Source organism: Sinocyclocheilus grahami, unplaced genomic scaffold, assembly GCF_001515645.1.
Source record: "Sinocyclocheilus grahami isolate Dianchi unplaced genomic scaffold, SAMN03320097.WGS_v1.1 scaffold268.1, whole genome shotgun sequence".
NCBI lineage: Eukaryota > Metazoa > Chordata > Actinopteri > Cypriniformes > Cyprinidae > Sinocyclocheilus > Sinocyclocheilus grahami.
The window spans coordinates 526,680-554,557 of NW_015505447.1; the positions used below are offsets into that span (position 1 = coordinate 526,680).

The 27,878-nt window shown below is 37.1% G+C and overlaps 1 protein-coding gene across 1 annotated transcript; it reads right to left on the reverse strand.

Moving 5' to 3' along the window:
- Positions 1-7,721: 7,721 nt before the first annotated feature.
- Positions 7,722-27,432, reverse strand: LOC107599586 (neuronal acetylcholine receptor subunit alpha-7-like). Its single transcript, XM_016291224.1, has 10 exons — positions 27,291-27,432; positions 23,851-23,990; positions 23,337-23,381; positions 22,536-22,645; positions 21,487-21,566; positions 17,224-17,391; positions 15,570-15,764; positions 13,374-13,460; positions 12,589-12,698; positions 7,722-10,507 (listed from the first exon to the last, which is right to left on the reverse strand). Exons 1-10 carry the CDS (start codon positions 27,340-27,342, stop codon positions 9,728-9,730), a joined length of 1,767 nt encoding a protein of 588 aa, XP_016146710.1. The 5' UTR covers positions 27,343-27,432; the 3' UTR covers positions 7,722-9,727.
- Positions 27,433-27,878: the final 446 nt, after the last annotated feature.

Sequence of the window (27,878 nt, forward strand, 5' to 3'; positions counted from 1 at the left end):
AGTCATAACTTAAGACACTAACCAGCTTTTAACCTCCCACCGAGTGTTTTCTTAACTTTAGGCCCACATTGAAAGTATTATTAATGTTTTAAGTGTGTTCTCCAAAATTGGTGTGTTGGGACTATTACTGATATGTTTAACAGCAATTTGTCTTGTGTTCTGCGCTTCATTTGTAAATTTGACTGCTTATGTCTAGTACTGACAGAGTCTTTGTAGCTTTTCTGACTGAAAACATTAATTTATTTTTCTGCTAAATCAAGGGGATTGAAACAAGGCCTTTGCTGTGGTGGGTTTAGGGAAGGGCTTTGGATGGAAAAAGATATAATACATACGTGAAGGAGATAAACAGGCGTGCATTATTTCATGTAGCCTAGATAATGGTGTGAATTAACAATAATATTGGGATACAATAGTTTTATATATGAAATGTGTGAAGGTAAAACTGACCAGAGTTATAAAACACACCAAAAAAAAAACTTTGAGAAATGTCATGTAGTTTGAAACATTGTAACATACTATTTTAAATAAAATGACCTATTGAAAAAAAATAATGTGTTACTCTCAGGTGAACTTTCTAATGCATCCCAGCCCATAAGTAACCAATTACATTAATGCACTTAAATTAATATATAAACATTTATGAGTGTGAGTCAGATTGCATACACTTTGATGAAGTTTATGAAACAGTAAAGTACAACCTCTATTGAAACGTAAACCTTGTTAAACTCTAGCAGAGAGAGTTACAACAGAACTTCGCAGCGTGTGCCACTGACAACTTTGATAGAATGGCTTTATAATTATAATTCAACTCAAATTGTGAAACTCGTGTATTAAATAAATTCAATGCACACAGACAAGTAGTTTAAGTCTTTGGTTCTTTTAATTGTGATGACTCTCGGATGGTTGTGCATCTTTTTCTTCCACACCTTTTCCTTCCAGTCAACTTTCCGTTAACATGCTTGGATATAGCACTCTGTGAACAGCCAGCTTCTTTGGCAATTAATGTTTGTGGCTTACCCTCCTTGTGAAGGGTGTCAATGATTGTCTTCTGGACAACTGTCAGATCAGCAGTCTTCCCTATGATTGTGTAGCCTAGTGAACCAAACTGAGAGACCATTTTGAAGGCTCAGGAAACCTTTGCAGGTGTTTTGAGTTGATTAGCTGATTGGCATGTCACCATATTCTAATTTGTTGAGATAGTGAATTGGTGGGTTTTTGTTAAATGTGAGCCAAAATCATCACAATTAAAAGAACCAAAGACTTAAACTACTTCAGTCTGTGTGCATTGAATTTATTTAATACACGAGTTTCACAATTTGAGTTGAATTACTGAAATAAATGAACTTTTCCACGACATTCTAATTTATTGAGATGCACCTGTATATATATTTTATGTTTATATACTAGTCAACATTTGAAGTGGATCAAAACCTTTCATCAAAGTTGTCCTAAAACAAAATATGTTCTTGTCTTAGGACAACTTTGATGAACTTTTTTGATCCACTTCAAATGTTGACTACTGTATATATATGAAAATATCAACATGTTGAATATTTACGATTCGCGATCGGGGCGCCTCCGACGTTCTTCCGAGCAGATTCAGTCACTCTTAACACACCTCACACCACAGGAAAAGCTGAAAAGATTGTCTTTAGAACCACCAAGATAATCGGGACATTACCTAGGATTCTCGGAAGGGAAGAAATCGGCCCAAAATCAGCCCGATTATCTTGTGGTGTGTACCCAGCATAAGGTTTGGTCCCGATAGTGGTGCAGAAATTGCTCACAGCTGTTACTTTTGATTGACAGTTACTTTTATCATCATCATCATCATCAGACTTCAACAGGAAAAGACACTTATCATAAGGTATGTCATATCTGTTATTTAATGCAACGTTTTATAGCTACTGTATCCTGTCGAAGATATTTGTTGGTCAAATGGCCTGAAAAAAAATTTGTAGGCTATGCTTCAAGACAAAAGGGCACCTTAAAGAATTATTTCAAATAAACCATGAAACCATAAACAAAAACAGAATTTCATAAAGAAATTATCCAGTATTCACGATAAGAATAAATCTCGTGCTGTGATCCTGCTGCAGATGGAATTAAATACCAAGTTAGCATTTGTCTCTCATGCGCAACCACATGGGAAATAATTAGCCTCAAGGCAGCTAAATATTTAAATGAAATTTCATTTATTTATTATCACAAGGATTCCAGGGATTTAACAAGAGAATTAGCCACACTTAAAGCACCCACCTGCCTGAACGACAGAATGAACAGAGGGTTCAGCAGGCAGATATGGTTTCAGTAGACCAATTACTATAATATCACAAAAAAATAAAATAATAATAACCCAGAGGCAGAAATTAGTGCTTGGTATGACATATCTGTGCTGTTAACTGGAGTTTGTCTGAATTTAATTTATAGTACATACTGTACATGCATATTTCTAGAATGTACGTTATTAATGGTCAAGTTCTTCGTCCAATTTAGTATATACTTTGAGTCTAAGCAAACAAATGGCTCATGAGCCGGATGTCTTTATTGAATCAAACACACACAGCATGAACAGTGTAGCTCTGTCAGTTCTTTGAATGAATGAATGAATGAATTACTGGTTTTAATCAGTCTGACTCCCACTGAATTTAATTCAACAGAGCTATTACTGAATCAACATCTGATTCACTGCAAGTCTTTTCAGTGATGTCCATATCGAAATGAAGATTTGTGTCAATATCATTTCTAACTGATTGTCTATATGGCAATAATATAAATAGCTGCTCTTCAGCTTTACATGACCGTTTACACTGTAACCCATGGTGTGCACATAAACATAGGCACTTAGAGACTTTAGCACGCTCCGCCCTCTATTTACATACATAATTACATCGTCATAAAAGCACTGTAAAGTTAAGAGGAATCCAGAATGTAATAAATTGTTGTTGCAGGATCGTAGGATGAAGCTGTCCATGGAGTTAGAGGGAATCGATAGAGCTCTAAGCAAGTCTTTTCAGTGATGTCCATATCGAAATGAAGATTTGTGTCAATATAATTTCTAACTGATTGTCTATATGGCAATAATATAAATAGCTGCTCTTCAGCTTTACATGACCGTTTACACTGTAACCCATGGTGTGCACATAAACATAGGCACTAAGAGACTTTAGCACGCTCCGCCCTCTATTTACATACATAATTACATCGTCATAAAAGCACTGTAAAGTTAAGAGGAATCCAGAATGTAATAAATTGTTGTTGCAGGATCGTAGGATGAAGCTGTCCATGGAGTTAGAGGGAATCGATAGAGCTCTAAACTGCAACGATCTGCAGAGGTCAAACTGGATGAAGTGTCGGTCTGCTTTACCTCAGATCTCAGCTGTCTGAAGAGTGCGTGTGTGTCTTTACCTGTAAGTGGCTGATGCTTGAAGGATTAGAGTCTGAAGGAGGGGTACTGTGTTTGAGAGAGCACAGTGGTCTCATAAGGCCACTTGTGTTCACTCTGCTGGACTGAAGGTGTTTTAGTGAGCCAAATCAGTGCTAACAAATGCTCCCATGAGACTGCCATGAAAAAAACACTCATCAAACCAGGAAGGATTCTCACTGCATCGTTACTCTATTGCTTTTACATGTTACAGCGGTGTTTGCTTATGCTTATCCACAGGGTTTTTAGTAATAATATTGAAAACATATTATATTAATTATTATAATGTCAACGTTTACATTTTAAATAGTATTATTATTATAACAACATGTAAAGGCTCACATTGTAAAGTATTATAATTATTTTATTTATAACATGTAAAGTGTTTATATTGTAAATTATTATGACTATTATTATTATAATAACATGTAAAACGTTTTCATTATCATTATTATTATTGCATGTTAAAAAATACAAACAATAAAAGTAAAACCTTTTAAACTTAAATCAACTTAAACTTAAATTAAACTTTACCTAATTTGATATAATTAATGTTTTTTCTGATTTCTAAGCATGGAAATCATAGGATCATCATGGGATTTTATTTTATAAATACAATACAATATAAGATACAAAAACGATAGTCATCTTATGAATAATATTTTCACATACTTATATGTAAACCATGTAAATCATATTTGGGGTTTCAAAGCATTAAAAAGTTTGAAAACCCCTGACCCACAGTACACTTACAAAATTCTCTCACTTTCCATATTTCTATCTTTATTTCTTCCCATTCGTTTACAGACCTTCATCTTTATATCTTGTTTTATTTTTCCCTAAACAGCCCCATCCCTTTCTTTCAATCACTCTCTCTCACTCTCCCTTGTCATTATTATCGACCATGCCCATCTTACCCCATTAATTAAAAGCCATTGATCGTCGGCTGCACGCCAGCAACATCGTGGACGGCGTCACAGGAGGAGCCATTCAGAGATCAGCCGATATGTGTTTGTGTGTCAGTGTCTTTAAGAGGGACAATGAATGACACTGAGAAAGAAAAGACAGACAATTAACAATTTCAGAGTAAATGTTCATGCATCTTCAAATATTGCTGCCTTTCATGAGAGCAGATTGCCTGTTATCGATATGGTTCCACCCTGTTACCCTCTTACCTGATAAAGACAAATTTATCTGATTTTAAACTGACTTTATGTATTTACGGCTCATTAAGAATTTCATTTCACACATTGTCGCACCATTTTGAGCCCTCATTCCCATTTACAGGACACGTGTAGTTTTAAAACATATAGATCTTTACAGTTACATTCAACTCTTTATATTTCCGAGATGCCAGTCTATCAATTATCTACCACAGTGTCATCATTCATGCTCAAATCCACACTAGTTTTACCTTCACACAATACTAGCTCCGTCCTTCTCTGGCTCATACACACAATCATCATATCTCTGTGCCATCACCTTTATTTGCCACACACACTCACTCTTATTCCCTTATATCCTCTTTTTCTCCATCTGAGTGAGCACGGTAAATCTGGACAAGTCAATGTGCCAGCACAGCACATTCACGGAGAGAGGCGAGTGAATTACTCTGGCAGACAAGCCATGGCTGCTCCATTAATGGCAGACACACGCAATTTTTATTCATTGATGCTGACTGAGAGCCACAGTGCATGTTGGAATAGGAAATTGAGCTATATAGAATTTCGTAAACACTGAACTCTGTGGGGATGTTGTGGCTTATATCATCATAATGTTGTCAAAATAGCAATGGGCATTTACTTTACTAAAATGGCATTTTTGGTCCAACATCCTGAAAATGGTGTCGAAGCATCAGCATTTTGGGTTAGAAACTGTACTATAACAAAACAGAATTTTGTAAATTAACATTGATAAAGTTTAACCTCAAATCATAATAATAGACCTTAATTTACTCCCATCAATCACGATTTTTACAGTCACGTATTACCATTGTGACAACAATCTTTGTTAATTATAGTAGAAATTGTTCAACACTGATATTAATTCATTCATTTTTTTATTAATTTATAAATACATGTTATCAAAGAAGGATGTACTAAAGCTTTAATACAATATCAAAGTCAATATGAAATCAAAACTGAGCCCATTTACTTTCTTAATACATCCTTCCATATAACGTCTAGCCAGTTTTCACTGTAAACTATCCTGTTATAGTCTGAAATGCATCACAAGACAAAAGTAAAAAGCATTGTTAGTGTATTTGTGATCTTAATTGCCCTTGATTTATAGAATTTTAATATAATTACATTATAATCTAATAATCTCTGATTGAATTACAGGTCATTGTAGTTTATAACATTTTGTTTGTAGTGTTTTGGCAGTTCTGGCAGTTTTGGGGGCGGTACACGATGCACGAATGCTTTCCCTCATAAATCCAACTATGGCTTTCTCCAAACCATTAACTTTTCACCCTCCCCCGCTCCATCCCTCATTCATGAACGAGTGATCAATTAAAATCCTGTCCAGCCGGGACCACACGTCAGCATTTCCCCATCTCTGTCGGTTTAGAGATCTAGATTTCCTATTTGTCTGCTCCAGTAGTTCACGTAACTCACAATACAATATAGAACACACTGCGATGCGTCATGTCAAGTGAGAAATAAACTTCGAATTGCATTACTTAATTACTGAAAGATATAGTATTATCAGTCTCTAATATGAGGTTTGTGTTTTATTGCTTTAGACAACCTGGTTCTATATTAATTTAACTGTAGGAAATCATATGAACACATAAATTAAAAATGTTATTTAAAATATAAAAACGAATTATATTGAAACGACTGTACCGACACAGGCACAGCCCTACTCGTCATTTATTCTACATCAGCGCTGTCACACATTTCCCACTCTTATTTTCAGCTCTGTCATTTTCCTTATTTAAGCTACAGCCAGCCATGAAATGACAAAGCACAGACTGCATATTAGAAAAGAATACTTTATTCAAAGATGGGAAATGGTTTGTGTCTGCATCTGAGAGAGAGAGAGATCAATTTGAAAGTAATTTGCTTGGTCCCCCATTAAGACTAGACGGCTGGCATTTCATAAAAGCACAGCGAGCAGCAACAATCTTTTGGCAGCGTGTACTTTTTTGGATGAACTTTAATTAATACCATAACAACCACTAATTGCTATAATGACGCTAGCAATAAAGTAGTACTTGCAATAAGACCCAGAAACTAGTTTGAAAGGACCACATATGTGCTGTCACCAGAAATGTTTCGCAGAAGAAGAAAAAAAGTTTTCCATGTCCATCTGGTTTCTCGAAAAATTCACCTGAAAGATGTACTGGCCCCAGAGGCAGATTTGGAACAGTATACAGTCCATTCAGTGCAAAACCATAATATGCTTCAGTCATTTCTTCACTGTGAATTGTTCATCTGCAACTCTATTTCTATTTTTCTGTAAATTGCCAGGCCCAGTAAGTCACATAACAAGACATAAATTCAACACAATCTCCTTGTTTTCTATCAAACTCAACTATAGCCTCTCTACCTTCAAAGAAACAGTCTAGGTTATTTACAACTTGTTAAGCAGAGTCATTTCTACACCACTAGCATCAACAAACCCAACTGTAAAAACAGGTTTCCCCAAACACGTACCTCAGCTTCCACTGCTTTCCAATGAACAGGAGTGATCGTAATGGTCAATATGGTGGGTAGACAACAGCCAGTCAAGTTTTTAGAGGCATCTCCTGTTTGATTACTCATCAATATGGACCTGTGAATCTTAACCATACATATTTTGCATGATTTTAGCTGAAGTACAATTTATGATACAAGACCAAACATAACATTGACCAACAATTAAGGAGATTTTGGTCTTTCCCCATTTAGTATGGAGCTGTACTAGAAATAGATGACTAGAAATAGTTGATATGTGTTACCAACATGGCAGCAAAATGGACTGACTCAAAATGCACCTCAAATAGCAAGGCTTAATGTTATGGATTTGGGGTTGACTACCTGTTTGCCCAAACAACGGCAGATTGGGAGAATGTTCAGGAAACCATTTTGGAAACATCTTTTTTTTCAATTCCTTTTGAAATTACACCTAACAGCTTTAAAGTTGTAAATAAACCAACTGAAAAGGTTAATTCTACTTTATGTTCATTGGTTGTACAGCACCCTCCGAAAGTTTGAATACATCCTAAGGGGCCATTCACACAGAATGCGCATTTGCATTTGAAAACACAAGATGTAGAGTAGGAAAAAAAACGCAGAGTAAAGGCCTAGGAACATGTTTTTTAAACGTTGAACTTATAACTCGAGTGCTGCATTTTTAGAATGCAATGTCATGCGTGAGATGCTGCAAAAGACATGAGACACAATCAGAATGGTAAAACATCCTTTTAGCGCATGTTTACATGGAAAACTACAGAAAAGCAGCACAGTGGAATATAAAAACACAGCCTCTAAGTTTTAATGTTGGGTTTTGGACAAAATCAGCACAAATCCTTGTCAAATAATTTCTTGGCATGAAAGCATTAAAGTAACTTTCAATTATGATTGAAGGCCAACAATAAATATTTTCCTTTTGATTACATACTGTAATAAATACTTGTCACAGTCAGACTGTAATGCCTTATTGCTGAATTAAACTTTTTGAAGATTATTGGATCAGCACACCTTTATAGCATTTTACTGATTGACTGACAGACCAGACAGAGAAAAGATTAAAAACAGCTTAAGGTGTGTTCTGAATTCATTAATATTTAATTTACTAAATTGTTTGTGTAAGTCTCTTATAAATGCAAAGTCATAACAAAAGGATCAGTATTTATGCTGATATTGCGCAAAACCCCACTTTACCCAAGGCATTTCCAAACATTTGTAGGATACGGTATGTGTAAGTGTGAAAAACAAGAGCAAGAAAGAGAGATTTACCTCAAATACCCGTTTTTTGTAACAGTAGAGAATCAGGGCACAGTTACTGTGGTTGTGGCTCTGCTCCTACTTAGATATTCATAAGATCATCTCTGAACACCTCACACTGTCTGTCATTTCACAGAGATGATGGGAGAGAGGAAGGGGGATATAAGATTCTACCCATGTCTCCACTGTCTTTGTGCCATTTCTCCAGTATGTCTCGGGGGTTTATTACTCTTTCTTCCCACACTCTCTCCCACTTCCCTTCTGCAGTATGTTTTTCTCTCCTCATCTGTTTTGTGGCGAACTGTTTGGCTTTTTTGGGGCATGATGCTCTATTTCTCTCAAGCTGCGAAGCCATTCTTCCTCTTGCCAGTAAATGCTGCTGAGTCTCACTTAGGGGACCGCCTTCTTCGTCTGTTTCTGTCCATCCCTCTCTAATTCCCCATCACTCTTTCATTTTCTTATCCACTTGTCTGAACCACTTCTTCAGCCCATCCTTCTCTGGTTTTGCGCTGACTGTGTCTCTTTTTCTAATACACTCAGTATCGTTTTGTCTTTCATTACCCTTGTTCTGCTCTTGCCTCGTTTTCTTGTGAGGCCCTAATCTCTCCATCGGTCTACATCTCTGTCCACGTCAGGGGGGTATTCCATCTTTCACTTCTTTATCTTTCCATTATCTGAACCACTCAAACCTTCTAGCAGTTCTCCAACTCTCCTATCTGTCCTTGAAACAAGTGCCTTTTAAATTTTTTTAAGACAAGAGTTTTTTATCTGGGTTTATACGAGCCATTCACCTCACATCTGGCACTATTATGAATATTTCTCTGTCTCTTCTGCTCTTCCCTCCCTCCCTCTCTCCTCACCTACCCGTAGATGAACATTACCAAAATAGATTTTGACATCTTAGAGAAGTTTTGCACTGTGCTAGATGTAAGATGTACAATGTCACACAAGTTTGAGTAACACGACTGGTCATTCTTCAGAGGTTCATGTCAGGTTATGAGGCGTTTGACACAGTTGAAAGATCAATAATCAGTGTTTTCACTTTTTTATGTTTAGTTTTTCATTCATTCCATAGCCGAACATTTTACCATATAGCAAACCAACCCCTTTGTCAGTTACAAACACCTTGCGGTGAAGGTCTTTGGAATTCCACCAACATCATAGTTTGGTTTGAGATGCCTGAGCAGCCCTTAAATGTCCAGGACATAAGCCATTCAGAAGCGTTCTCCATCCAGACCTCAAGATTCTGCATTATTCCAAACACAGTCTTCGGGAAAAAAAGCTGAGTCACTGTGTTAGGGAAATGAATACTTCCCATTTACGGTCAAACCCAAGTTTCCTGAATGCACGTTCTCTTCCAACAAAGCAATCAGATGAAGTCCTTGGAAACTGCCTCCACAAAGTTAGGTGCTGCCATGAGAATGGAGATGGTGCAGATGATGTTGAAAACGCTGAATGCCACCAGACAAAGTCGGTCGATTACGGCTGCAGCAAACTTCCACTGTTCGGACACGCTGTCATTTTCATCCTGTCCGCGGAACCTATCAGCAACGAATCGCACCTCTTCTAAAATAGCCTGAAGCTGTGGGTCTCCTCCACCACTGGTCCCCGAGCAAGAACAACCTCCGCCACCACCGGACACTGTGCTTGGACAACCCATTGCCTCCAGATTGGGAATGGGAGGAGGAGGAGGGCTGCAGAACTGTGAGGGCAGGTGAGGTGGCGGACTGGAGCCTACCACTGGAGGCGAAACCACCGCAGGACGTGGGCCGCCCGGCATGCTGTTTCTTTGCACAGACTCGGCAAGTAAAGATGGCGGAGAAGCTTCGTCGAGGCTGGAGAACCCAATATACAGAAGGTTGCCATTGTTGTTGGCACTGTTGGTCTGGTTGTGAAGATGGTGGGTGTGGCCGGCCGCCACGGCGGCTTGAAGGAGGCTTTGGGGATGAAGGGGGTGTAGCGTAGAGGACATGTGGTGGTGGAGGTCTGCAGAGGCAGAACCGGGTGCGTTTGGGAGGCTGCCGCTCTGGGAACCTGAAGAGCAACGTCTTAAGTGAGGGGCACAAGGAGGGCGCTCAGGGTCTTCACTCTCACCAGGACGCTTCATACGCAAAAACCAGGCCACCCACTGGAGCAAGACTACCTGAACCTAAGAGAAGGCAGAAATGTATGTAAGAGAATAGGTAATTATAGTGTTATCATTTTACAAATATTTTATTTGTTTATTTATTGTATCAAATTTTAAACATTGAGTGATAAAATATACTATACTATCATATAAATGTATGATAAATGAAAGTCATCTGTCTTGAACTATATGGGTTTCTTAGTGCGACTCATTCCAGTGTTGCTAGTTGTGGCTACTGCAAGGAAACTGAATAAATAAAAATGTGTAATTGGAGAAATTTGGAGATACCATTCTTTTCCTTCAAGTTAAGAATAGCCTATAATCTTTGAATACATCTCCAATCTTCCTTATTCCCCTACAGTACCAACTTTTAATCAAATTTAGAATTTTGAATCTTGAATCAAATTTTACCCAAATTTTTTCTCAGTAAACAACATTAGCTTTGAATATTAAAAGTCGAATCAAATGCAAAAAAAAAAATCTAATCAAATCTAATCAAAATTGTATATATTTATGTAAGAGGAAGCATGCATTTCACAGCAGCGTGTCAAGCTGGTTTGAACTACTGGTATATACTGCACATGCTCTACACGTACAGTCAAAACAAAAGGTTATACAGCACTGTCGGAACAAATAAAGCTAAATAATCCATGCAGTTCTGTTCCAAGCACTAGCTAGTGTCTGCTGAGTCAAGAGGGAAAGGATTTGGAAGGAAAGTAGTTGTAATACAGCAACATGTGACAGCAAGGACTATGATGCGGAGCGAGATAAAGTGGTGACCAACTAGAATTGTTCAGTTGCACCGCCGAGTCCTGGCCAAGGAGAGGCATAAAGCATGGCAAAATGTACGACTAGTGGGGTTTGCACCGCTTTCATCTGCAGAAAAACTGCAGTTTAAGCAACTATTGGCATCTCTGCACAAATTTTGGTTTATTAAAAGATCACTCAACACAAGCCAATACATGTTTGGCTATCATAAACAAAAGCAGTGCCACTAGTGCAATATCACAAATCTTTCAGAATATATAATGAATCAGACAATATAATATAAAATGAAAGAACAGGCATTACCAAGACACTCTAGACAGACTTGGATATGTTTCTCTCATCTTCTTCTACAGGTCCAGAAGCCCTCAAGGGTTTGACAAGCATTAAAACAACACCTTTCCCTGATCAGTATCCACCTTACCCTTCCCTTTTAGCATCTTCTTCTGAACTCTTTTTAGCTCTTTAGATGGTAAGATAGACACCATTGCTGTTATGTAAACCTTTTTCCAGGTTGTTCAGAGAAAGAGGGTTTTCCTTTTCAACTCCTTTGAGCCCTGGCTCTGGTGGACATTTTCAACAACTACACATAAACTCATTTTAACTAAATATCAGAGTGATTGACAGAGATAAAGTAGAAACATTATGTGTGGTTTTGTATTAAACAATGACCAAGATCATGAAATACATTTATTAGCCTTAGCGTAAGGGAAGCACAACTCGGGAAATGAGAGCATCCGAGGAGCATGTGAATGCTATGTATATTTATTTGAAATGTTCTTTAATGTTATCCATCTTTTTTTTTTTAAGTATCGGTTCAGGCACCGTTTAGGCACCGGTACCGTTTAAAAAGTATCGATTTGGCACCGGTATCGTAAAAAACCCAATCAATACCCAACCCTACTAGTAACCATCCAGAGAACCATAGCAACCAACCTGGGGGCCCTAACACACACACTACCATTGAAAATAATACTTAAATTAATGTTAGTCTCATTTAGTAAATACACCTGTCAGCTTTCTCTTGTTGTTGCATTTGGCTTTGTAATTGTAAGTAAATGGCGTTCGATCAGCAGGACTGGGGTACATCAGCTGAGCTGCTAATTGGCTTGCAGAACGCTCAAATACGGTCATTCATCAACGCAGACAGATCGCATATCTATATCCATCTGCATCCTATTTACTCATTTAGTCCCCTCTTCTGCTGGCTTTATCTCTATTTAATCATTGCATAAATAAATTACTGCTTCCAATGCAACCAACATGAGAGACATAAAAAAAGCATTTGTGGATCCAGGCACCTGAATGTGTATGTGTTTGTGTGTGAATAGACGTACCCATTTGGGCATGTTCCCTCCATTGGGGTCATGGTGGTGATATTGGAGCACAACCACTGTGGCAATAACTGACATTCCAACAATGATCATTATACTGGCAAAATACTGTCCTGAGAGAGAAACAGGGAGAAAGGAAGAGAATATGGAATGCATAAACCTTTAATTTATTACTCTCTTAGCAGAATAGCCTTTTATCATCCAGTCATGCTAGTAAAAACCAGGGCAAATGTAACAAAAAAGGGGCATTGATTATAAAAGAGTGACGCAGGGAAGAAAGGCAGAATGAGGAACAGATGAGTGAACCATAAAAACTCAGTCATAAAGGAGAGGGGCAACAGACAGGAGAGACAAAGCGCTGTGGGTGAACGCATTTCTGCAGATTACATCTTTGCGGCTTCTGAGGGCCTATAAACCAGAGGGTGGGAAAAGTGAATGTGGGGCGGAATTTTTTTTTTCTCCTGGAGGATCATCTCTATGTCTAGGTCAGTTTCATTTTTGTTTCTCCTGCCTCTTCTCTCTCCTGACCTGCTCATCATTTCCAGTTAGCGGTCTTTTACGAGTCATGTTGCAAATTACCATGAGAAGCCAAGCGTATGACTGCCAAGATCAGGAATTTTGGCCGTGATACATAATGGTGATCGATTTGTTCTTCAGTGGTGCAATGTATGCATCTGAGCACACGTAAAATGCCCTCAGGCCATCCAAGATGCTAATTTTCAGTTTTGGATGAACAATTCCTTTAAAATATGTTAAAATATGCACAAACACAGACATGCCTGGTTTACCTATTAGCGGGATGGAGTCTGAGGTTGCTGGCATGATTTCTGCCACCAATAACATGAAGACTGTTAATGAGAGTAGCACAGTAATACCTGTGAATAGGTATAAAACAAAAAGAAATAGACTGCGTGAAACATACATATAATTGCATAAATAATTATACACATATAACCAGATATTAGATGTTAGCTGGTCCAGGTCGATGAATTGGTCAGTATTTGGCCATTTTATAAATATATATAGGTTCTTTTTTCAAATATTTTTGACTTAAACTGTTTGAAATTAAGGTTTATTTAAATTGAGCAAATTTTTGTATGTCTTATTATTATAAATCATATTCTGTATTACTATAAGTCACGTCTACAAAACTTTTAAAATTCTAATATATATTTATACATGTATTTATATTTTTATTCATAGGCATTAAATCTGCAACCCTGCAGTGTAGATATCTGCATCTGGCATTGAAAAACCAATAGCAGTTGACCACTAAAATAAATGCGTAGTTATACAGCATCTCTAGTTATGTGTGACATTGGCACTACAATAAGATGCCAAAACACAGCTTCTTATTGGATGTAACTCATCTTGACAGAATTTGATTGGATCTGATTGGACGGCAGTGCAGGGCTTGATGGAGTGATACATAAAGTGAATTATATCAGGCCATTTCTCTTCCTCAATTGCTCTTTAGTGTATTACAGCCTGTGCTTTAGTGGTGGGGATTTTTCAGTGACTGTCAGTAGGTGGCAATAAGTGATTTATGAGTGAGTCACTGAATTGTTCATTTAACTATTTCATTGAAAAACACTGACTGATTCAGTATTAAAGCAAGTTATGAGCAAGTCACTGAGTCATTCTCGGGAAGGAGTCTTGATCTCTGCCACCAATAACATGAAGACTGTTAATGAGAGTAGCACAGTAATCAAAAACACTGATTCATTTAGAAACAAAATTAGCACGGTTTATAAAAACAAAACAAAGGAAAAAAACTGCGCACATTGTCAAAATACAGGTAAAACACCTTTAAAAAAAAATCAATATGGAAAATTCCTTCAAATTAACAGTACATGCTTCACGATGCCATAGATGCCATACCTTTTTGTCTAAATGGTTCCATAAAGAACCTTTAACATCTGAAGAACCTTTCTGTTTCACAAAAGGTTCTTTGTGGCGAAAAAAGGTTCTTCAGATTATAAAAAGGTAATAAATAAATGGTTCTTTAAAGAACCTTTGACTGAATGGTTCTTTGTGGAACCAAAAATGGTTCTTCTATGGCATCGCTTGAAGAACCTTTTGAAGCACCTTTATTTTTAAGAGTGTATGCTATAAGTTTTTGATGACAATTTTCATTTTTGGTGGATTATCCCTTTAATATATGCTTTTTAGAAAAACATTTATAAAATGTATGTTTGAACTTTTTTGAGGTCTATCCTAAACTAGTTTCTAATACTACATCTATCAAAGATGTTTCAATATTGCAGACCGTGTTCCTGGAAAGTGCAATGCATTCTCTCTCTTTCTCTGTTACACACATTGACTCATCACTGCTTTAATTACATTAATAGATTAATTGCCCATATGAGTGTACGGCAAAGCACTTCCCTTCATTGTGCTTGCAGTGACATTACATTCTTGAATTGAGGAAACTGCCTCTTTTCCATTCTCTTTGGTTGCGCTAAGCTTCTGTCTTCTCGCGTCTTCTTATATACTGTGAAAACCCTTCAGTTCATGCCTCTTTACATTTCCTGAAAGACATATCTAAAATTCATTCCATTCCATCTCCGGCGACTGTTTTTACTCTTCTTTGAACTGTCTAAGTTGTTTGAAGGCAAAGGTATCTTGACAGAGAGTGCAAAAAATGTAGATGAAAGCCCTTGATGTAAACCAAGAGTTCATTCGACATGACACAACCAGGCACTATCTATGAAATGAGCACCCACACATTTTCTTTTGCATGTCCCTGCTCTCTGTTTTGTGTCTTGAACTTGGCAAGGCTGTGGAATTATTTTTTCCGCTGCACTGAAATTGAGATATGCAAAAATATACAACATCTTTCTTCCAACTCAATCATGTTTAGTTCACGTAATCTAACTACAAAAATTGAGCATCTTTGAATCTGATGCCATCTCCGCTTTTTCCTTCTTCTCTTATATAAGCTGTCAATATATTTCTCTATCTCTGTCTTTCTTTCATAATACCTAGTGAAATCTTCTCTCCGGAGTCAGCAGGCAGTAGGAAGATAAGCAAGGTCATGGATGAAAGGAGGACACAAGGAACCAGAAGGTTCAAGGCATAGTAGAGCGTCCGTCTGCGAATGGTCACCACAAATGTCACATCTGGATAGGGTTCTTTACAGCAGTCATAGTACAGCTCGTTTCTCGTGCCCGGCACACCTGGTTAGACACAGCATGTGAGGAGATTAATGAGTATATAATGAAGGAGGGATAAAGAAAAAAAAACATGTTTTTTCTGTGGATTGGTCTCATGTTCAAAGAGATGCTGTTGTCCTCAAGAGCAGCCGATGCTGCTCTTCCACCTTTGATCTACTAGAAAAAAACAACATCCTAATCAGCAGATGCAGCCAGAAGCAAGTTATTCTCCGCGACTGAGTATCATCCTTTTCTGAACATCATTAGAGATCTCCAAAGTTTTTTCATACTGAGGTGAAAGTGAAAGTGAGGAACAGACTGAAATATTTGGCATCAGGTTTGACATCTATATTTGGTCACAAGACACAGAAGAACCAAAGGCATTTTGTGTCATTTTTGTAGTCAGTGTCATTATATGGAAATAAATGGCAAGCACATATTTCAAAAACACACCTTTTATGTTCTACGGAAGAGAAAATGTTTAGAACAACATGATTACACAATTTTCATTTTTGGGTGAAATATTCCTGGCAGGGTTACCCAAATAGGGGCTTGTGAGGGAAGCGCAAGGGTTTTGTGAGTTGATGACAAGCTAATAATTAATTATACCAAATGTAAAATTAAAATAAATATTTGGGGGCGCATATGATCTACTGTATTATCCACCACCGTCTTAGAGCATTTACTGTAAATGCCGCAAACTGTATCTCTGCTTGTGCTGCAAGTTTAACATGCAAGTTTAACTTATTTACACATTAACATAATTATTTGTGGACAAAAGTTCAAAGCAGTATTGCACCAAAATAAAACCTCAAGGATTTCAGATATTTAAAGCTTGAGTTTAAAGTGAAGGATTTAAGATATAAATATTAGTAGTGTAACTTCAATTATTATTATAATTATTTTATAATCCTATATTTTACCCATTTACTTGCATGTCACATGATCACTAACCAACATCTGAAAACTGTGAAGATGCCAGTGTGTCGTTAAATTATTGAAATATCAGCTTCTCGGGTGTACTTTAAGTAAATATTTCAAGTTGACAAAACAGACGCACACATGCAAACAGAAGCAAACGAGAGTCAGTAAGAGAGAGAATTGTGCAGTGCAAGACGTTTTTCCAGTCCGCTTCCTCTTATCCACTCAATTTAATTACATTAATTTCAATACTAACAGGCTCATCGGATGAATATGAATAGACATGAATTTAACAAGATGGGCTGGATATTTTCTATTCCAATTTTGAAGCAATTTCTGTTCTATACAGCAGGTAAGAATTCTCAGGCCTGTAAGCTTTAAAGGTGTACTTACAACATTTAATTTTTAAAAATATTCAGTATGCATTTTAACCATTTAAGCATGCATCTGCCAAACTGAGCCATTGTCAGTTACTACAGCAACACAAAGAGCACATCAAAATCTACCTGTGGGTGTTACGTTCGCTTGATTGTGCGAAGGGATGTTGTCTCTATTCACTCACCCACAAGATCCCACTCTCCGTTGGGCATATAGCCAGAGATATCAGCCTCATTCATCTGGAGATCCAGCAGCCATCCGTCAAACGTCCACGAGCCGAATTTAAGCTCGCACTTCTGGATGTCAAACGGAAACCAGCGTACATCCACGTTACAGGTGCTTGTGAAGATACCTGGGATGAAGAGAACAAATATGAGAAAAAAGGAGGAAAAATAGCTATGCTTTTCATTCTGAGCCAAAGTCAGTATTTAAACTGCCTGACGAATGTACTGCCTCGAAATGCCACAGTGTTTCTTCATCAGCGCCGTATTGCAGCAGCCAACTCGAAATTGAATCCAATTGACCTTTTCACTGGAGTAAAACCAGACAGTTAAAAGATATACATTCAGAAATGCGGGAGCCCTAGGAAACACAATTACATAAAGACCTGTATGCACTGTACGAATAACCAGGCTGACACTCTCATTATTATTACACAGACAGCAGCTCGATGAGTCATATCAGCAACTAAATAGACTCACTCAAGTTTAAATACCACAAATTAGGCAGATAAACTTGTTTATTGTTTCAAACAGCTTGCAAATAAGCCATTTTGAAGATTGAAAAGAAAAATTATGACAGATATGGATGAGAACAGTAATAAGAGTAATTTGTTTTTATACCGCACAGCGGTTGAAACCACCGCTTCAAAGAGCTTCCTAATCATACACTTACATATTTATTGAGGAAATCACACTAGAGATGGAACAAAGACAGGAAAAGGGAAGCTCGATGGGGCTTATGTTGCCTCTGAACACTGATTGAACAATCCAGCAAATTTACCCCAAAAAAATCACGCTGTGAACCTTTCACAGTCTCTTCTGAATAAGTGATTCTCATGCAGCAAACATATTTAAAAGCATAAGGACTAAATCACCACAGATGTAAGTGAGCAGTACTATTGAATGGAATTATTGAAGAACAACTGACAAACTGCAAGGTGTAGCACAAACATTTTTCAGTTCTGAGTGGTTGTCAGAGAGTTGCTATCTGGTTTCTATGGCGTTTTGGGTGGTTGCTCTGTTAATGGCCCTTTAAAAAAAGCTCATGCTGATTTCAATCGGTAGTCAAACTAAAAGCATATGTATCATTCATGTAGTAATCATCATTCATGTCCGTAGCACAAGTGATGAGGGTGAAGTTAGGCTTAGGAGTTTGTTCAAATGAGCAATAGTAATAGTCATGCTTTCTCTAACAAACACCACTAGTAACAGCACAGCATAAGTAACTCAAAGCATTTCAAAACAACAGAACATGCTGTTCCTTCCCTTGACTACTAAATGCATTTTAGCCTTTGAAAAGTAGAGTTTCCAGAGCTGAAACAAAATGAGAAAACAGCTAAAGGATTTCATACAAAAAGAGAAACATTGATTTTCCGAGATAAAGTGGTATTTTTCAGGTCATGCATAATGTCCTGCTGTACTGACCCCATCCGCATCCTCTTCAAACTGATCTACACTGCTTCAGAAGATTCCTAAATAATTCACCCCTGTGCTGGGCCTCTGATATGAGACAGAAGTTTCTCTTTAATCTATGGTCCAGATGAAGACCAGAAAGTCTTCTGAAAATGGTCCTAGGATCTCAATTCCCAGTTTGGGGGGTGGGGATTAACCACTTTGAAAATGCTTGTCCTGATCATACCACAATCATAAGCCAGAACCTTATATATATCTATGTGTGTGACAAATATATATATATATATATATATATATATATATATATAGAGAGAGAGAGATCTTTTTTTCTTTTTTTTTACTTGTAACAAATACATTTTAAAAGTACATCTACTCAATGTGGGGTTAATAAAAACAGCATGCATAATAATAATCATGACAAAAATTTAAAGCTGTTCTCATGACAGGACATGTCAGTATTTCATGTCAACTACCCATTTGCTATATAATATAATATATTATTATATAAAATAATATTCAATAATATTTTCATCTCTTGTTATGGTTTAAATTGCTTCTTCAATAAGTATTATGAGATCTTTTTGTATGTTTTGTTGTCAGACTGGTATAAAAAATCACTTAGAAAGAGCACAGCTCTTCTCAACAAGCAACATCCAGTGCCTATTTATATACCCAAGTTTAATACTTAGGGTTTTTGTTTAAACCCCTAACCCTAAGTATGAGCAATTTGCCTTATAAATCAGCACTAATTACATTTAAGCCTACTTATGGAACTGGGTTCTTCCATGCAGCTATGCCAGTTGCGAGTTAAAGTGAGGGAGTCAGTGTGTGACTCACTTATAAAAAATAAGCCAGTATTGCATTTCCAAAGGTTTCCCAATCACAAATGTCATTCCACTGAGAATTACTCAAATTGACACCCTCTTTTGTCTTTGGTAACCGGACCCCCTCGAGTGCATAAAAACCTCCTCTGGTATCTTGACATTTAGAGAAGTCTTATCCAGATAAGTTTACAGTACACTCAAGAGCACAATGGTGATTTTTTTCACATCAGTCTAAATCTAAATCGATACTGGACTTAAACACAGCTCAGTCTAAGAACCTCAGATCTCCGCTGGATTTGTGCTGCCTTTCTTCTCCATGTCGACGGCTTCTACTCCAGGGAACCAGGTGACTAATCCTAAAAGCTAATCAATAAGAACGGCTAGCGAGCTAGCAAACCCACTCCCGCTAAATGGATTCTTCAGAGGAGAGGCATGGGGCAAGCAGTACAGACGCTGAAAAATATTGAATAAGGTGACGCAGTGAAGAGCAGAAAGCAGCTGGTGCATGCTAAAAAACCTGTTATGAGCTGTTAAGACACCTGCTAATCATATATGTAATATTGATGTAGTTTTAAGTGTTTCATTGGTCACCGTCACTACTGGTTTCATCTCTGTACTGCAGAAATAAACAAAATGGATTAAATACACACCATGATTCTGTGTAGGCACTGTAGTTTACCTTAAATCTGTCAGGAAAATGAGTCACCAGCCCTACAGGGCATCTCCTGTCAGTACCCCTAGGAATGCCACCAAAACGCGGATCAATATTAGAACAGGGTAATCTACTCTGAAATTAAATTTGTCAACACAAGCCATTGATTTATAGCTGTTGTAACACCTTTCACTGCAAGTATCTTGTTATCGTCATCCGTGTGCATAACATCACTGACACAGACGCCAGGACAAACAGTTGCAGCAAATAAAAACAAAGCTTTTTTTGTCTCTATGTGTGTCCCTGGCATCTGCAGTTCACTGGATTACCAAAATCTGTTCACGCCCACAAGCCCCTAATGAATAAACATATTTTTGAAAACGAGATGTGAGATTTTCTCTCTGTTTCTCTTTATTTTTCCTCCCTGCTTCTTTTCTCTCCTCGTCTCTCTGCCTGACTTGACTTCAAAAGGGCATTTGATTTCTGTTTGCTACTGAGGGACTGGATGACTTTAATGTGAGGAAGAGAAAAGCAGCATCAAATTGCGATGAAATCAGCGTGAGGTGCAAATACGAGCCATTGGGGCACGATCTGCTTGTGATAGCAAATGTGTGTTTGTTTGCATCTGCTGTGACTCTGAGGGTTATTTAAAGACTCCTGCTTTAGTGCATGAATCTGCATATGCATGTAAGAGAGAGAAAAATAGGTGTTTTTCTTCACAGACATAAACTGAAGAATCTATGATACTGGAAAAACCATGTCGTTGCTTCAGCCTGTATTTATATGTACAATGCATATATTTTCATCAAAGGGAGATTTTTGTTCTCATTCAGTTTTCCAAAAATAAATGCAATATGCATTTGCAATGCATATTCTTAAGCACTACTGCCCTCAGAGGAAATAAAGTAGCCATAACATAACATAATTCATGAACTTCCTATTTCCTTTTGCACCATAAACGTCCCTGTTTCTGATATGCAGATCTATAAATTGATGACCCATGAACCATCATTTACTATGGCACATGAAAGAGGCTTCTTTTATTTCCATACTCAGTATGCAGATAATTCTTTAACTGCTTAAAAGAATTACATCCTTTTGTGTGCATGACTGCATTTCTACCGACAATATTCATGTGTGCTTCAACTGTTGCACTTCCCATAAAACAGGTGACCTTTTCCTGCTGCCTTCCTATGTTTATTTCCATCCAAAAATCATTTTATAGCTTAACGCTTTACTTTGAATAACGCTGGTGTTTTTGTGTTATGAACCGCAGCTTACTATTGCTTTTATCATTATATGTACCATAAACCTTAAGCATAAGCGTTCACACTGACCTGGAGGCAGGTAGTTGCAGTAGCCACTGGAGTTCACTATAATATTCGATTTGAATGTGGAGTCAAACTCGTCATCTGCACTGCAAATGGAGAAAGGGTGCATATATTAGATATTTTATGTTGGGTATCAGGGAAATATTGCAAACCAGATTCAAACCATGAGCACCAAACATCAATCTTCACATTCAATAAATACTAAGCCACAGCTCCAAGATCGTTTTTTTTTCAAGACAAAGACATGATTAACATTCAGAGACAGTGATAAGGACAGAATCTTGATGCAAATTTAGGCAGTCATCAGATTTAGGGCTTTGATTAACTCAAAGTTAAAGCTAAATATGAGAAAAGACTCCTGTGGTTCGTAAGGTTATAACAAGGTACGAATGAATAATGTCCTTTTCAAAAATTAACTTGAGGCCATGATTAAATTTAATGTACAACTAAGTAGCAAGCTCCCATGTGAGTCAGCTCTGAATTTAAAAAAAAAAAAAAACAGGAAGTCTACAGCGAAGGATGTTAATAGGCTGTTTGGACACCAGTTCTTCGACTAAACGATCTGCTTTTGCCCAAGGACCACATTTTCAGTTCATTGATCTGTAGCTGCTCTTCTGTTTAGCCCTACACTTTGAATTATGGCCCCAATACTGCAATCCTCAGTCACATGCACACAAACTAACGTCTGCTGATTCCAGTTCCCAAGGATTCTTTGCCCAGGCACACACAGATAGCCATTTTTGATGTTGCTGATGAAAGTATATCATTTCCCTGAAGGATTTCCTTCTTATTCTGAAGTGTCTGCCTGCACGATCACTGCAATTATTGGATTTCAAATCTATTCAGATCTTGTTGAGGGATGTACCATATACTTGTTTTCACTTTTTTTCCAAAGCAACTGAGAAAATAAGTATTCAGATACAACACACAAGACGGAAATATATCCCAGGGAAAAAAGCAAAGCAAAACCACCTTACAAAGTAAGAATGATACTATTCAATATAATAATATTAATGAAAAAATGTCTTGTTTCATTAATACAAATGCTTATATACCTATTGTAGAGCAGGATATCTGGTGTCCACACTTGGTCTGTGGTGAAGCGAAGGTTTTTGACACCTGGGTACTCCGACTGGTTCCACTGCAGATAATGATCATACCAGTGCTGAGGAATATATAGAGAAAGAGCTGTCAACCATTTTACCACATTTACATTTATTCAATTAGTATGCTTTATAAGGCCAGATTTAATAGATGTAATATTTTGACTCGTGAAAAAAAAAATCAAGGTTATACTGAGGCACTTACAATGGAAGTGAATGGGGTAGATTATTGGAGGATTTTTGGAGAGTATATGTTGAAATTCATGTATTATTTGAGCTATAAATCTGTTTAAATCATCAATTTTAAAGTCTCTTTAAGAGTGACATCATCAAGTTTTATGGCTTTACTATATCAAGGTTATACTGAGGCACTTACAATGGAAGTGAATGGGGTAGATTATTGGAGGATTTTTGGAGAGTGTATGTTGAAATTCATGTATTATTTGAGCTATAAATCTGTTTAAATCATCAATTTTAAAGTCTCTTTAAGAGTGACATCATCAAGTTTTATGGCTTTACTATTAATAGAGTGAGTATTTTAATATTTATGGATTGGCCCCATTTACTGCCATTGTAAGTGCCTCACTGTAACCCAGATTGTCCTTCATTTTTGTCATCGAGTGAAATCAACATTATGCTACAAATGCCACAAAGCTGTACTATACCCAGAACAACTAATGTCCTAGATATACTGATATATCATTAAGTCACTTAGTTAAGCATAAGGCTACTAACTACTAAGTTGTGGCTTACCATGTTAAGCCAGATATTGGAGGTCAGTACTTGATTTTTCTCATCCTGTATGACCAAGAAAAGTTAGAATGAGTTCCAAATCAATTGTGTGCTTAAAGATAAATGTCACAAAATGACAAATGTAAATACCACTTAAGGAATGAAAATAAAGCTCAGTCAGTGAAAGCTGAAAACAGATCATCATATTCAGCTCTAGACAAATTAAAAAAATATTTGCACATAGAGCATCACTATTTTAATAGGTGGTGGCAAGAAAACAAGGTGAGGCGAAGGGATAAAGAAGATCATGAAACAGAAACAGATCAAAATCAAATTTCAGCCAGGCTCAGAAAGCAGTATGTACAGCATTTGAGAAGTATATTGCACATCATTTGATGTGTCAATAAAAATATGCCAGAGATGGCACAGCAGAAAAGAGTGACCACATAAGGACAAGAGAAACCAGAAAAAAATACACCTTGGGGTACCAGATAAACTCCATAACACACAAGAAGTCAAAAAAAGAGTGACTTACCACATCCATGATCTGTATCAAGCTCATAGACACAAAGACAGTGAGAGGTTGAGAGTCATTTGCAACAGGCCTTTCCATGCGGTTATAATCCTTCAGGAGGTTCTTCAACAGGGTCCGCTGGTATGGACCCTGCACCGACACTGACAGAAAGACATGAATGTACTGTACAGCCCATTCCAGACACCTCAAATCAAGACATCTGTTCACTGAGCCGAGATAGTACATAGACAGATAGATTGATTATACAATAGATTGACAGACAGACCGATAGAACAAAACCATAGATAGAATGAAAGAACGAGAGATAGACAGAACGATGGATGGATGGATAGATAGATAGATAGATAGATAGATAGATAGATAGATAGATAGATAGATATTTTCCACTGGCAAATAAATAGATCATTTATTTAAAAGAAATAATACACAAGAGAAAATAATGGACTGAACGTTAATAGAGGTGAGGTGTAAGGGGGGCTATAAAGTATGTCTCATATATATGCCACCTTTGACAATTGCTAATTAGTGTCACATCTGAACCTATTTGAACCTCTCACTCTTCAATCAAAACACAAAATGTGAATATAGTGAGGGTGTAAGTGTCATGTGTTCACAAATAACTTAAGACTCAACCAAGAAGGGTTATTTGACACAAGAAATAATTTGTATTTGAGGATAATTCAATTTAATAGTTAAAATGTTCCTTCACCAATGATCACAGACTCTGATTTATCCATAACCTTCTATCTGGGAATTATTTTACATGGTTTTATTCATTAAAAAACAGAAATATCAACCCTGGACACATTAAGGTGTAGGCATTTATTGCTTTCGACATTCTGATAAAACATTTCTTGAACTTACTGTAGAGGCAAGTAAATAATAAGAACTAATAACAGAAATATCTGAAGAATGGAAGTTTTAATTTAAACTTAGAATGTGCAGATATTAAGCAAATTTTATAGTCTGCTTTTTATAGTTAATGTTCTGTTTGGAGTCTGATAGACCTCAAGGCCATTTTTAACGATAAAAAACACTGAAATATTAGGTTGATACTTCATGACTGTTTTGTATTCTTATGAGAAACGATTATAAACAAACTTTCACACGCTGCTGTCCTTCATGAAAAATGTTGCATTTTTGGTGTTTAAAAATATGGGGGGGGAAATGCAATTAATTTTCACATGCAAAAAAAAAAAATTTAAGATATTGCTATTTTGATTTCTTTTATTTGTCTGCAGTGTATTTTAACAAAATAAAATTACAAGTCACCTTTCAGAAAAATGCATGAATACTTTGTGGTAAAAGAAGGGTTAATGCTTCAATAATATCGGTATATTCTCTACTTAGGTCAGAGGAACTTAATTAAATAATTAAAAGTCAGAATAAGAAGTAGATCTTAAAATTATTTTTACCATATGTTCCATGTACATTACTGGGATCTCTGGGAAACACATAAAAATACACATACAAAATCGTAAAATTAAACAGAAACCTATACTTAGAAACATTTCCATCAAAACAATTTCTTTTCTGCACCTGTGAAAACATGAAGACACTGAATATTCTGTGGTGTGACACAAATTATAAAATTATAAAGAGAATTATACATTAAGAGACTGTACATGAAACGAATCCAGATGGCCTGGTGTGAGACTGACAACCCAAATAAACGTTCTGCCTTTTGACAGACAGACGAAGAGAGAGGGGAAAAAAATTAAATATAAAATAGAGAGAGGCTTTCCATGGTAACACACACACACACACACTCCCTCTTTCTACTCCACTGCAGCAACATGTCCACAACAACACCGGAGATCTGAATCTAAAAATGCATTCTCTGTGCCTCCATCACCTCCATGCAGTCTATGTACTCATGGATTTAGAGGAATGAACGAGAGACAGAGAGAGAGAAAGAGAGAGAGAGGAGGCAGGAGGGGGAGAGAAGGTGCAATTTATGATCGCAGCTTCTAATTCTTCATGGCAAAGCAATTTTGTTTCATTCTGCCTCTCTTTCCCTCTGATTCCATCTGATTTTTCCTCTTTCTCTCTCTCTTGACTGCAACAGTGGTAAAAAAAGAAAACATGCAAAACATCTGGTGGCACAAGGTTGCCCACAGGCAAACAGGTTTGCAGAGCGCACATATGCAAGAACAAAAAAAAAATTATCATAATAAAATAAAAACCCAAAATCTTATGCTGCTTTCTTATAAATGTTTGCCTTCATTCTCTTTCCTAAATAATTGTTTCATACACACACACAGATTTATATACTTACATGCATGTGCACATAGTGAGGAGAATGCAATTAATTTTCACATGCAAAAAAAAAAATTTAAGATATTGCTATTTTGATTTCTTTTATTTGTCTGCAGTGTATTTTAACAAAATAAAATTACAAGTCACCTTTCAGAAAAATGCATGAATACTTTGTGGTAAAAGAAGGGTTAATGCTTCAATAATATCGGTATATTCTCTACTTAGGTCAGAGGAACTTAATTAAATAATTAAAAGTCAGAATAAGAAGTAGATCTTAAAATTATTTTTACCATATGTTCCATGTACATTACTGGGATCTCTGGGAAACACATAAAAATACACATACAAAATCGTAAAATTAAACAGAAACCTATACTTAGAAACATTTCCATCAAAACAATTTCTTTTCTGCACCTGTGAAAACATGAAGACACTGAATATTCTGTGGTGTGACACAAATTATAAAATTATAAAGAGAATTATACATTAAGAGACTGTACATGAAACGAATCCAGATGGCCTGGTGTGAGACTGACAACCCAAATAAACGTTCTGCCTTTTGACAGACAGACGAAGAGAGAGGGGAAAAAAATTAAATATAAAATAGAGAGAGGCTTTCCATGGTAACACACACACACACACACTCCCTCTTTCTACTCCACTGCAGCAACATGTCCACAACAACACCGGAGATCTGAATCTAAAAATGCATTCTCTGTGCCTCCATCACCTCCATGCAGTCTATGTACTCATGGATTTAGAGGAATGAACGAGAGACAGAGAGAGAGAAAGAGAGAGAGAGGAGGCAGGAGGGGGAGAGAAGGTGCAATTTATGATTGCAGCTTCTAATTCTTCATGGCAAAGCAATTTTGTTTCATTCTGCCTCTCTTTCCCTCTGATTCCATCTGATTTTTCCTCTTTCTCTCTCTCTTGACTGCAACAGTGGTAAAAAAAGAAAACATGCAAAACATCTGGTGGCACAAGGTTGCCCACAGGCAAACAGGTTTGCAGAGCGCACATATGCAAGAACAAAAAAAAAATTATCATAATAAAATAAAAACCCAAAATCTTATGCTGCTTTCTTATAAATGTTTGCCTTCATTCTCTTTCCTACATAATTGTTTCATACACACACACAGATTTATATACTTACATGCATGTGCACATAGTGAGGAACCTACCCTGGATCAAAGCGGAGATCCCACATAGAGTGAAAGCCAAAGAGTGCCACATTCCAGGAGATATGAAGGAAAAGCAGGGCAGAAAACAGGAATATGTTCGATATGGAAAGAGGAGAAGGAAATATCCTGGTGGAGTGGAGAAGAGGAGAGGAAAGCAAGAGCTGGCTTGATGCAAGCAGTAGACAGAATAAATGTGGGAGAGAGAGGGAGAGAGAGAGAGAGAGAGAGACTACCCAGTGATGCCGGCAAATCGCAGCGAGTGAGAGAAAAGGGGGGGAAAAAAGACCTGATTGATTTGAGACACACAAGTCAGCTCTCTCTATCCAACCAAATCTCTGAGATTCCCTAAGAAGGAAGGATCAGTGAGGAGGAGGATTGGGAATACAAAGGGAGGGAGATCAAGGACAAAAAGGGGGAAAGGGGAAACTGATCTTCCTGTCTACCTAAAATAATTACATTCGGTTAAATCCTACCCTCTTTCTAATCTCTCTGTTTTTGTCCTACTTTCGTACAAATTCTCAAAGTGAGACTATCATCTTCAGAAAAGTCAGATGTGTCACAATGGACAATTTTCCTCTCAAAAGGCAT

What these genes read in the sequence shown, in the direction of transcription:
- LOC107599586 (XM_016291224.1), bottom strand. Translation starts at nt 27,342, where the DNA reads ATGTGGCACTCTTTGGCTTTCACTCTATGTGGGATCTCCGCTTTGATC. An exon ending in GATATCCTGCTCTACAATAG is followed by an intron (nt 21,567 to 22,535) that starts GTATATAAGCAT and finishes CTCCATTTGCAG; the next exon opens with TGCAGATGACGAGTTTGACT. An exon ending in CGGAGAGAAGATTTCACTAG is followed by an intron (nt 13,461 to 15,569) that starts GTATTATGAAAG and finishes ACCTATTCACAG; the next exon opens with GTATTACTGTGCTACTCTCA.